Source organism: Phoca vitulina, unplaced genomic scaffold (assembly GCF_004348235.1).
Source record: "Phoca vitulina isolate PV1807 unplaced genomic scaffold, GSC_HSeal_1.0 scaffold8, whole genome shotgun sequence".
Taxonomy (NCBI): Eukaryota; Metazoa; Chordata; class Mammalia; order Carnivora; family Phocidae; genus Phoca; species Phoca vitulina.
In genome coordinates, this window is record NW_022589711.1 from 807,698 (window position 1) to 821,443 (window position 13,746).

The 13,746-nt window shown below is 33.7% G+C and overlaps 1 protein-coding gene across 2 annotated transcripts in view; it reads right to left on the reverse strand.

Annotated features, from left to right (window-relative positions):
- Nucleotides 1-13,746, reverse strand: part of NCAM2 (neural cell adhesion molecule 2) — a 517,778-nt gene that overhangs the window by 49,917 nt on the left and 454,115 nt on the right. For both annotated transcript variants that reach the window (XM_032406278.1, XM_032406279.1), the window contains exons 13-14: nucleotides 5,346-5,465; nucleotides 2,819-2,940 (exon numbers count right to left, since the gene is read on the reverse strand). In XM_032406278.1, the coding sequence (XP_032262169.1) occupies nucleotides 2,819-2,940; nucleotides 5,346-5,465 (242 nt within the window). The remainder of the gene's footprint in view (nucleotides 1-2,818; nucleotides 2,941-5,345; nucleotides 5,466-13,746) is intronic.

Here is a 13,746-nt window from a genome sequence, read left to right on the forward strand (position 1 = left end):
AGAAATGCCTTCCTTGAAGTACCAAGGGTGGAGAGGAATTGCTTTTTTTTTTTTAAAGATTTTATTTATTTATTTGACAGAGAGAGACACAGCGAGAGCAGGAACACAAGCAGGGGGAATGGGAGAGGGAGAAGCAGGCTTCCCGTTGAGCAGGGAGCCCGATGCGGGGCTCAATCCCAGGACCCTGTGATCATGACCTGAGCCGAAGGCAGACGCTTAACAACTGAGCCACCCAGGCACCCCGAGGAATTGCTTTTATAAATCTTGCCATAGGAGCCTAAAATTTAGCTACTAAAACGGTGTTCCATCCCCAAATGCTATTAAGTCTGAGAGCAGTAACACAGTAATTGATTATCAGTCAACTGTAGCTATGTTTTAATTATGCAACCAATTATTTTCATTATCATATTTAAAAACAAATCCTCTAGCACTTTTTCAGGGTTAGAAAGACCTGGGGATTGGAAATGAAGAGGAGGGGTATGGCAAGAAAGAAGTAAGATGGACTTGAGAAGGGACTAAAACTTTCTTTTACTGGTAGGGGAAACATAGATGTTGAATAAATAGGTGAAAATAGGGCACTGCTATCATTAGTTTGGGGGGGAAGAGAAGGGAATAAATGGAAGATACAAATTTACTGAAAATAAAACTTTATTCAAATTTTAATCTAAGACTAAGCCATATCAACTACATAAAAAAATTAAAATATTTTCATCATCTTTATGGAAATTTGAATTACTCCAAGTTTTCTAATCTTATTATACTTAACACTTCAACTTATTTGTATCCATATATGTTTCACACAAAACTTCTCATAAGACATTAATTCTAACTTATGTTAAAGAAATCAAAATAAATTTGGTCAGCATTTTAAATGATCATTTATATTATTAATCAATTAAAAAATAATAAAAATAGATAATAAAATAATAAAATGAATAAATTATTATAATATATATATAATTTCCCTTTGAATATCTAAAATGCCTTTTTTTTCCCATTTTGTGAATCTAATTGGCTCTAAACAGATGCAGTGCTACCCTAGGGAACATTTTGGCTTCAATAATGACCAGGGACACAACTGGCTTTAAAGTGAGTGAGGGCAGGGATGCTAAACATTCTGTAATAGGGGGTAGATTTCTGGATGGCTCACTATTATGCTACTCAAAATGCCAATAGTGGGTCCTTTTAGATACACAGGATTCATGTATGATAACCACTGTTATGGACTGAATTGTGTTCCAGTCCCCAATTCATATATTAAATCCCTAAACTCCGAGGTGCCTTTATTAGGAAATATGGATTTAAGGAGGTCATTTGGATGGACCTTTAATCCAATATGACTGATATTTTTATAAGAAGATGAAGAGAGGTCAGGGATGTATGTGTACAGACAAAAGATGACTCTTAATCATAGGGAACAAACAGGGCTGCTGGAGGGGAGGGGGATGGGGGATAGGGTAACTGGATGATGGACATTAAGGAGGGCATGTGATGTGATGAGCACTGGGCATTATATAAGACTGAAGAATCACTCACCTCTACTGCTGATGAATAATTGAAGCAATAATATATTATATGTTAACGGAATTAAAAAAAATAAATATATTAAAAAAAAAAAGTCATGACCCCAAGAAGGCAGTCACCTGCAGGCCAAAGAAAGAGGCCTCAGAAGAAACCAAACCTTGATCTTGGAATTCCAACCTCCAGACTGTGAGACAACAAATTTCAATTGTTTAAGCCATCCAACTATGGTATTTTATTATGGTAGCCCAAGAGGACTGAGACCACTGTTGTGATAATAAAGATAATTACTTTAACAATTTGTGGCAGACCCCAGACCCTACTGTTTAGTTGACCCAACACCCAACTAACCACTTTTCATTTAGTGACAGTCTTGAGAAATATTTCTCTCTAATGGGACATAATTTTAATTTTGTTTTTAGAAAATGTGTACCGTGTTGTTGGAAAAGAAAGATAAGTTATAATAATAAATAATAATTTAAAATTGTGTTTCACTTTTAACATATTCCACAATAGACACAAATACTCAATGGCACTTATGGCAATGTTAAGAGAAGCCACTTTTAGTGGCCTTGGGTATAATTTTCAGCCAAAGGCAAAGTCCACTAGGTCACTTTCTTTATCACTCTGCAACCAGAGGATGTCCTTCATCCACTACCGTATTAAGTCCCAAGGCAGCTCTTAGCTGTCCAAAATTCCATATTAGCTAGTGCTAATTAAACTTGAAAAAAACTAATCCTTCTTCCACAAGTTCAATATGGCCATTCTTTGTTAAATGTTGATTAAATTAATTTGTTATTTAATCAAATGATTCATATCAAAAGGCTTATAAATTTAAGGTATAAATAATTTAATAATTCATAAAAATAAAAATAAAATATTTGGATACAATAACTAAATAATTACCTATAATACAATAACTAAAATTGAGAAGAGGGGCTTAGCTTGAAGTTACTAATATCAAGCAGAATGAAAGGTGAAAACATCCTGTTAAACTTGTCAAAAAACAAGGAAAATGTTATTTCATTCTGAAATGTCAAGTTTAGAAATCACAGGATGAATACATGGCATTATTTTGATGATAAATGCTTAGATTTTATACACACACACAAAAGGCAAGTATTTCACAATTTATAATGATGAATTTCAGCAATGGACAATTAGCAGTTGAATTTCTAGAAGAACTGTTTATCATTGTTACTTAATATACATACATGCCTAATATGTCTATGAATTGAATGCAAATTTAATGCAATTTGAAAACACTGTACAAAATGATAATAAAAAAGGTACTTACACTTCTATACTTCACAATGTATTCCAAAATAGGGGCCCCTCCATCATCCTGCTTGGTGATACTGAGTTTAAAGCTCTTCCCACTGCTTGGCTGCCCATGTATGGATGGAGGACTTGGTTCACCTAAATAAGCAATACAACATTCTTGATTTTTATACACACCTCAGATACCTGGAGAAACTGCATTCGAATAAAGAGAACACTGTCATGTAATAATTAAAAAAAAAAAAACATGATGTGATCCTGAATTTACCATTTTCCATTTGCCTTTTGTTGTGATAAAATCTCTGATCCTTTCTCCCCAACTAAGAAAGAGCAACATTCATAAATCTACATAAATATAGAAGTGACACCAAGAACCAAAATATTATTTATACTGATATGCAAATGTTCTGATAATAGTATTTCATTATAAAAGTGAAAACTTTATTTCTTGTGTTATTAATAGTGTGTAATCTTATTTATTAATGTAAATTTTTGTAAACATTTTGTACATATGTTTTAATATAAACATATTAAGTTATAGGACTATATGGAATATATACTTACCAAGAAAGATAATGGTTTAGCATATATATCTGCTTTAATGAGTGTTTTTTTTTAAAGATTTATTTATTTATTTTGAGAGAGAGAGCACACATGCCTCGGGGGGGGGGGGCAGAGGGAGATGGAAAGACAGAATCTCAAGCAGACTCCATGCTGAGCACAGAGCCTGATGTGGGACTCGATCTCAGGACCTGAGATCATGACCTGAGCCAAAACCAAGAGTTGGACACTTAACCGATTGAGCCACCCAGGTGCCCCTTAATGAGTATTTTTAAATTAGATGCAGATTTGAATACAGAAATTTTGTAGTAACTAATCAATAGATATGTGTTCCAATATATATTTTTTTTCTTCTAACTTCATGAACATATTTGCCTTTGATGTTATTCTTCCCATGGAGGTGGTCTTATAACAAAGATGCTTATATGTTTAATATGAACAGGGATCTAGTGAAATGTAATATGTGAAGGATGCCATCACTGCTTGACAACTTGGAATGGGAATTCCTTGCTGTGTGTCACTTACGGGATGTCCTTCAGCATGCGCTGTCATCCTCTACCCTTTTTTTCTCCAATTCCCTATAGATAGGAATATAGTAATACTAAGGAACTTTCAGGAGACATGCTTTAGTTTGCAAGGTTCCAGAAACTTGTAGTATGGGTTTACTCAGAGGAATATCAAGACAAACTAAGCAGAATAGAGTGAAGAGGATTTTATGCCTCCAAATTTGGACAATCTGTTGTTGTTGTTGTTTTTTCTCAGCTGGTTATCTTTTTTAAATATGGTGTTTATAACCATATGAAGGGAGTAGTTTATTTGAGAAAAGGCATATCATTAAGGAAATATGTCAATAGGGTGTGGTGACATGCAAGTATATAATAAAATAGCCTTGTATACTAGAGCCATAGAGAAACAAAATAAATAGAGGTATTTTGGAGTGATTCTTCATTAAAATTAATTACATTAGTGTGCAGATATTATGATATGACATGATCTGTATTCAATATAGCATATTTTTGATAAATGAATTAAAATGTCTGTAAAAACCAGTATAATAATTTCTTAAAAAGACTTAAGAGATTGTGGGAAAATCTAATGATAAGATGGATTTTATATTCAGGTAGATTAATATCACTTCTAAATTAAATTTTAGAATGTATGTGTTGTGCAGTCTGAATTCATTTAATAATATTGTAATCATATTATTTTGATAATAACATTTGAGATAATAGCAGGAACTGTATTTTCAGTTACAAATGTTTTAACATATAAATTTACAGTATTTATGTCTACATTTAACCTTTACAATACACAAAATTTGTGATTCCATTACAGTTGCTGCTTCCTTTGAAAAGAAAGTTCAGAACAAATGTAAATTCTATCAAAAAGGAATTGATTAAAATAATGGTTTCTCTTGTAGCCAACTTGTCATATTAGGTGTATATAACAAGCAGGGTGATGCACAGATTACAGATTACAATACCCAAAAAGAGGACAGTAGCAGAGACAAGGCTCTGTCTTGTCTCTTCCGCAGTCACCATGACAATGGATTAATTCAGTGGTGCCTTTTTCTCACACTTAGGGCCTACAGAATTTATAGGATAAAGGCAATAGTCATGTCTCATCTAAAGAATGAAATATTGGACGTGTTACATAGTCACTATTTTTACTTTCTCACAGACCGTGGTCTGAGCACTATAATCTGATTAATCAGACTATTAATGAATAGGACACCTTCCTGATGAGGACAATTTCCTGAGGGCAGTTTTACTGTATTTACTGTAGTGCACCTTTTCTTTTTTGTCTCGTTCCAGAGAAAAGTTATTTTTAAATACTTAGATGCCACCGTTTTCAGAAACCAATTCAACAAAGACCTAATTCACTTCCCCAAAGTGTTGAAACACCTCCCTGCATTTTAAGATCCCATAAGTTTGCAAATGAAGAGAATGGCAACAGAGAGCAAAACAGAGGTAATTACTTACGGACTGGTAATGTCTGGAAGATTTCTATTTTACTGTAGTCTCCTTGCCCTTTTCCATTTACCGCTGCAACCCTGATTTCATAAGTTGTATTTGGTTCCAGGTTGCTCAAAACAACCATTGCTAGAAGACGAAAAATAGTATATACATGTCTTTGGTTAATATATTTTAATAAGTAAACAAAACAACCTATTTCAAAGCTGAGTGAATAATTTCACTGTCAATCTTCCCAGAAAATACCTGAAAAAATAGAAAATACATATAAGATAATGATTTGTGAACACTGCCCTTCTTCACCTCTATTTTAGCCTTCCGATTCCACGCAGTAACTTCCAAAGAAGAAAATTAATAGCTTCTTTTATGATACATTCACAATATATTCAAGAAATAAGAATGATCTAAATAAAACATCCTTACGGTATGCGTCCCGAATATTTTATCTCCTTTAAATCCATTATTTCTATGGAACTTCATGGAGATATGGAATTCAATATACAGAACTCTGGCCTCAGGTATAAGGTGTTTCACTCATGGTGGAAAAGTGTCACAAAGCTGACTCTACAACCAAAATAGATCATTTATTTGATAATCTCAAATCAAATTATTTTTAATACTGGTTTGAAGGTTGTCACCTCCTGTATTTTTTCTCCGAATTTGTTTTTAATTCTATACTTTATGAGACCTGGATTCAACATGACACTAAGAAGAGAGAATCTGAAAAAGTACAGGGATGTGAAGGTTATTAGAAACATCTCCTGGGTCATGCCAACCTCTTCAATTTGCCAAAGAATTTTGGGTACAATGGTAGCTTTAAAATATCGTATCTTTACAAATTCCTCTGAGGAAGCCAACAAAATTCCATAGATGCCTCCAGCCTTCCTGCTTTTGCTAAATAGTGCAAAAATTGGGGCTCCTGGGCGGCTCAGTCATTAAGCGTCTGCCTTTGGCTCAAGTCATGATCCCAGGGTCCTGGGATCGAGCCCCGCATCAGGCTCTCTGCTCAGCGGGAAGCCTGCTTCTCCCTCTCCCACTCCCCCTGCTTGTGTTCCCTCTCTCACTGTGTATCTCTGTCAAATAAATAAATAAAATCTTTAAAAAAAAGTAGTGCAGAAATTTACTAGTGGAAGTGGTAAAGCCTTGATAAACAATCAGAAAGAAATTATGTTTGGCTTATATAATAACTCCAAGTAAAATGATCGACTCATAATACAAGATATAATCAATCATAAAATAAAAGTTTAAATCATAGGTAACCAGGATCATATCTGTAGAGATACTGTTTTGTATGAACCATGCCTGAAGATGATACATTCAATAAAATTATAATATGATTTATTAGCATATTTCTGAAAACTAATTGCATTATAATATAGATTCTTTAGGTAACATTTTTCATTCCACATTGTATGAATATACTTAATGAACTTGTTTTGATACTTCCTTTTGTTTCATACTTTTCCCTAATATTCATTATCATGACATCTCTTTAGCTTTTTTATTATAATTGTTTAATTTCATTGAATTACTTACTCAACTACAGAAAAGATAAAAGTTGCTGAATGCATGGCAAAGATCTTTTCTTTGTTTAAAATGCAGAATTTAAAATATATAAAAGTTACATATATATTTTACATGTATCTGATATATTTTGTCATATATATCAGATAATTATTAATGGCAATAAAAGATCCCAGATATCAACCAGACTTTAATACATTACAGATGTTCTAAAACCAGCAGAAAGGATATATTTCCAGTTGGCAAAATTGACATTTGTATTTCTCAGTTTCTCTACCTTGTAAGAAAACTGACCTTGTTTTTGAGAATGCATTGCCTTGTCAAAGCTCAGATTATGATACTTGGTGTCAAAGTTAAGGGAGGCCATGTGGGAAAGACTGATGGGCAGGGATATCCTGATATAACTGATTAGAAGCTACAAGGATAAATGGGAATACGAAGGCTTAATCCAAGTGTTGCTGACAAGCTAACAACCTGTAAGCTTTTTCAGGAAACCCAGATCCAGTTGTGTGGTGACCTGGAATCAATGTATATATAATATCAGTCCAAGAAAAATAAATAGTTATGACTGAGAGGTTAGTGCATTAGATCATGCAGATTAAGGAAAGGGAGGAGGGAATCAAATGAAAAGTTAGAAAGCTAAAATGCTGAGAAGTTGAAATCCTACTGTCCTTGAAAGATTCTGTCTAAGGTCAGTATAACAAGGAATTCAAGAGCTTAAAAGTCATCATATCTTATCAATTTGCCAGTAAATAGATATAACAAATTTAAAGTCAATGTGAAATAGGCTTACTGTTCTGCAGAGATTTTTAAAGCTTTATAAAAGCATGTTTGTTCTTTAGATCTTATAATAAAAATGCTTAAGCCTTTGGACAGTCAATATTGTCACAGACCAGTCAGTGTTGAATGTGATGTCATGAAGCAGTCGGTGTTTGATTGCCCTTTCCTTTACCCTAATGGAGAATGGCTTGATGTAGCATGGGGACATATTAGACTCATGCAGGTATTAGGCTGACTACAAAAACCTTTGCAAGAAGACCCTGTCATGATGCATGCTTTAAAATCATGAAGGAAGTCATTTGGTTCTGAGCCCTATTCCACCACTGACTGAGATCCTACCGTCTCAGGGCTGAGTGAGTCTCCCAACTCATCAACAAAGACATTTTTATTAAGTTCATAGACACAAAAGTAGAAAAATAAACTGAAAGAAGGTATAGATAAAATAATCTGTGCTCTGTGAAATAATCATCACCACACATCATTGATCTATGCAAATGGGTATATTATATGGAGACTGAGATAATGCAATTGATAGTCCAAAAGTTGTTCATCTTCGACTCTGTTTAATGGCAAAAATACTCTGTATTTAGATACTTATTATTGCTATGATGCCTTTCCTGCCGCAGACAACTTTGTTAGGTGCTATGCCTCTCCATATTTCCATAATGTAAAGACGTAACTGCTACCATCATTTTTTTTTTTCTCTAGGTTTTTAGGATCTGTTTTCTAGTTCCTTTTAGTGATTTTTATTTTTTTTAATTTTAATTTTTTAATTATTTTTATTATGTTATGTTAATCACCATACATCATTGGTTTTTGATGTAGTGTTCCATGATTCACTGTTTGCGTATAACACCCAGTGCTCCACTCAGTACGTGCCCTCTTTAATACCGTCATTTTAAGATCATTGATACACTGTAACTCAGCCTTGTAGGTGAGAACAATTGGTAATGTTTCTGTTCATTTGTTTGCCTTGATACAACTCAGCAAGAAAATCAGTAGAATTCAAATCACACAATTTTAATTGTAAATAAAATCATCTGTATATCAAAAGTGTGGAGATCAGACGGTTCATCTTTTTAGGTTAAAAATGGATAATAGAGCTAGCAAAGTATCAGAGTATACCGAATGAAGGAAAATTGAGGTTATTAGATTAAACAATTAAAACAACAATTCCCTCCTCCCCGTAAAAAAAAAAAAAAAAAAAAAAAAAAAAATCTTCCACATTTTACTTGGATTATCTGAATGTTTCTAGTGAAAGCTCTTTCTGGCTTAAACGGTCGGCATTCTTCCTCTTCTCCCATTTCACAGGGCTTGTGAGGAGCTCTGAGTTGTCCCTCTATCTCTGCCAAAGGGAAATTCATTTCTCTAATTACATTATAATCAACTCAGAATCAAGTTTCCTCATATTCTTCTGTTCTCCATGTCCAGACTCTCCCCTCTGCTGACTGAATTTCGCAGCAGAGCAGTTTGCGGAGGAGAGGAGCAGAGAGCTTAAATACTGGCTGAACTGTTATTAGAGCACTGGGCTACAACACTCAAAGGTAAAGTGGATGAGGGGGCCTCGTGGAAGGCCTTCAAAATTATAGGGGAGAGGCATGGAAGTAAACCTATTGAAGCAAGTTTTACAAAGTTTATACACAAGAAGTCAGTCTGTTTTTGAGTCCCACCTGTAAGGGTTTTGCTACAATAATCCTTATTATAGGGCTTATTAACATTGTGTGAACATAAAGGTTATTGTGTGCAATAGAAAAAGCTCCATAAATTACGACCAATTCAAAGAGAGGGAAAGGAAAAGATTCAGGGGAGGCAAAGCCCGGATCTGTAATTTGACTTGCCTTTCTTCAATGAGAGGATACATACATTAAATCATCCACAATTTCCTGGCATAGGACCAAACACAGGGTTTTTGAATACTCAAGGTAGAGCCTGAAAGCAAACTACCACTTGAAAAATGAAAGGCTGTGTACTCTATAATAGACTCACACCTCAAATTATGAAGTTAGTTAATGGAAGACTTTTTTTCCCCAAATGTGCCCATGCAATAGAACAAAAGAACCGCAAACTGAGGTGTGGGATGGGTTCTTTCCTTATAATTTGTTAGAAATTCAAACTCAAATATTAGGTGAAAGTAGATCTAGATTACAAACTACTACAAGTTCTCTAAGGACAAATGGCATAAATTATTTTACAGTGATATTCAGTTAACATGATTTGGAAATCAAAATGCAATTCTTCTGAAAATTATAAACCACCACGAATTTTTCTGTAACATGGCAACAGGTATAAGTTCTACAAAGACTCTGGTTTTCTTCATTAATTTAATGTTTCTGCCTGATTTAAATATAATTGAGTTTCATAAATGACCATTTTGTCACCTGGCTATAAATGCAAAAGTATAGCAAATATTGAACTGTATAAAAATAATGACATTGAAACTAGCAAATGAAGGAAAACAGAAACTTTTTACATTATTTTTGCAAGTACGGAGACGGTATTGCTAGACAGAAAAATCTGAAGTTTCGTTTTCCCTTTAAGAGGGGAATCAGACTTCATTAAAGGGAGTTAATAAAGTAAGTTTTTGTTTGTTCAGATTATGTCTTGTAGATCCCACCCCTTTAGCTGTCAAGAGAAGAAGAAGCTACAGAATATTTATGACCCTTGGAGCAAAATAAATTACATATTTGCAAACTAATTAGGCTGAGCAAAGTTCTAAAGTGAGATTAAATTGAGCCATGATCTTTTGGCTCTCTTAAACCTCAGGACTCTCCATGGGGTTTTCTAGCCAGTCAGTGTAAGCAGGTAAGGACTCCCTGGATGTAGAAATGCTGTATCACTCACCTGAAAGGCCACTTATTCAGGCTTTCGGGAACCATGAGACATGTCAGCTAGCTACGAGAAATCACAAAGCTTACCTAGGATGGGACTCATCATTCAAAATTACACTTGCTGCTAATCTCCTCAGATAAATCTGACAATATAATAAAACCCCCTGAAGGTTCTCATTTAAGATTCAGCTTTTGTTCTCTAAACAATGAAAATAAGCCAAAAAAAACTCTTTTATTCCTTCTTTTTTTAAAAAAAAATTATTTGTCAGAGAGAGAGAGAGAGAGAGAGAACAAGCAGGGGGAGCTGCAGGCAGAGGGAGAAGTAGGCTCCCTGCTGAGTAAGGAGCCAGATGCGGGGCTCGATCCCAGGACTCTGGGATCATGACCTGGGCTGAAGGCAGATGCTTAACCAACTGAGCCACCCAGGCGCCCCTTCATTTTTTTTTTTTTTTTTAGAAGGAATTATTGGACTGTCTTCTATAGGAGTTTGCAACAGGTTTAAATAAAAGTGTATTTTATCCATAATGTAGAATGTTTTCTAGTACTTTCACTCCAGTTATTCCCTACATACATATGAATGACTGGAGGGATTATTCCAGTGCAGGGTCTTTAGGTTTTAAGAAGTTTATGTAAGTAATCATCTCAGTTCAGCTAGATTTTCATTTATTTTTGAAAAGTAAAACATGCATTTTTGTACAAATCATATTGTTTCAAGATTCCATTAGTTGCAAAAGGATATAATCTCATCTTTTCAAAAGTGCCTAAAAACTTCTGTGAATCATAATATATAACTTGCACGGATACATATACTTTAAGATATATAACATTTATGAATTGATTCTGTATAATACATAATTCATATTGATATGTGTTGACGAAAAGTAGAGAGAAAAATTAATCAAATTATTATGTGGTTTGTGTGGGGCTTTTACTCAAGACAGTATGTTGATGGCAGTATTTTAAGACCACAGCTCATCACTTCTGAAATTCATAATTTTTTCTTTATTGTACTGTTTTTATGTTCTTTTTAATAATGATTATAAACTGCATAAAAATAAACAATTTAACAAGGGAGTTTTAACTGACATGAGATTTTACACAAGAAATACATACTGCCTCTTGAAATCAAATGGCTTCCCTTTGAAGTATACTCTAGATAAAAACCTTTATTTAAAAGCAGGACAGTTTCATCAAAGAATATTTTTTCACAAACAATTCATACTTTTTTCACTTCAAATACATTACTTAGCATATAAAAATTATTCATCCAGAAAATTTCAAATGATACTTCTTTTCAGGACCCATCTAGTACATAAAATATGATGGATCTATAATTACGAAAATCTCCTTCTATAGTCTAAAACGACAGGTTTTTGTAAAATACTCACGAAATCTCTTGATGATTCAAGGTAATCAGAGTATTATTTTTTCACTTATAAATAGACTAAATTCTCAAAATGTCTGTGCCCACAAAACTTTTAATGCTACAAGCTTTTTGTTGCTGTAGCTTTTTGTTTTGTTTTGTTTTTTTTGGCAGGGGTTGTGAGCATAAGTTAAGCTTTTGAAATTAAATGCCACCTCCCCCCCACTGTGCCTATAGAAACTTTAAGCCTTTTTTAAGCCTTAAATATAACCTCTTAATAACATATATATTTTTTTCTCAGTTATTGATTCTGCTCCTTACTTTTGTATTTGGCTGTTTTATTGTTGGAAGTTTTTATTGTAAGAATCCGCTGAACAGGACACACACACACATACACACACATATGCACAGAGAGAGAGAGAGAGAGTCTCCACCCTTTATAGAACCTACACATTTTGAATGCAAAGTAAGAATTCAATAAAGTTTTTGAATTGATATTTTAAAAAATATGTCAAATAAAATATCACTTTAAAAGAAGCTGACCCAAAGGGGACACTGCTAAATCTATAGCTGGTATCCTTTATCACTTATTAACCCTACTCTTTTATTGCTGAACACTGAAAGCACATTTTATTTCTCCAAGAAAAACTTTTTGCTAGTCAGAAAAAAAATCCATTATTCAAATCCCATTTGATGGTATTTCATTTCACACTTAGACTAGTCCAGTTTGGTTGCATTCTACATTTCATAAATAAATAAATGGCAGCTCAGAAAGATCAACCAGCCACTAAATAGTAAAGTTTAGATTTAAACAAGATTCTGTCTTAGAGTTAAAGCCTTGCATCTTCCCACAGCTGTATCCTGGCCTATAAAACCAGAGTACAGAAACCCTTTTGTAAAAAAGGAATTTAAAGAGTTTGCAATCTATATGTAAGAAAAGCCTAAATGTAGGAAAAAGTATCCTTTTCCCAAAGACACTAATTACATATAAAACTAAAAATGATAAACTAACAAAAATGGTAATACTGTATACGCCTTTTAAGATTTAATTTAAGCTATTAGAGAACACAATCTCTTGGAAAATTCTACTTAACTTATGCATTTCTGGATTGTCGTCAGGAAGAACCATGTAAATGCATGCTGATGATCTTCATAAATTCCCAGCACCATACGATAAATACAATCCAGTGATTTTTTTCCTTTAGTTCACAGGAGCACATTATAATAAAAGCAGAAATGTGATGATGGAGATTCAGAGCAAAGTCAGATCAGACTATCTGATCCTGAGTTCTGAGTTTGAGCCTTTTCACTGCACAAGAGAGACATTTCCCAGCTGGTTCTGCTTACTGTGTATTTTGGCCAATTTTTTCTTATTTATTTTTTAAACCAAATCAAACAGATTATTTCATATATCCCACTCAAGCCCATATATTCCTAGCCATTTTTCCAAATAATGAGGAACGAACTGGTTTTGCTCTATTATTTATGTTCTCTATTATTGCAACACACCAAACCATACAGACAGCTTAGAGATTCCCTTAGAATGTAAGATTCAGAACCAAGTGCAACTTGGGCAGTTTCCCCCCCTCGTTTCTTTTTAAAAAAGTTTTCTTTCTCTCTTTTCAAGGAAGTTATGTACTATCTTTTAAACTCATAATGGTACTTAAAATTTCAGCTAAAAAAGCCGTGCTTTTCTGTGGTTAACCCAGACATCTCCATCAGTTCTAATCAGTTTCTTGATATTTTTCAATGAATTTCAGAACATAGAAACATTGTACTATATCTAAATATTCTAGATCATGTATGTTCCTTTTTTATCTTGTTTAATATATATGTATTTCATTTTCCATCAAACTTTAAGTGTTTCCAGTAAATTAATATGAATGCTTGTCATTCATATTTTACAGATATCATA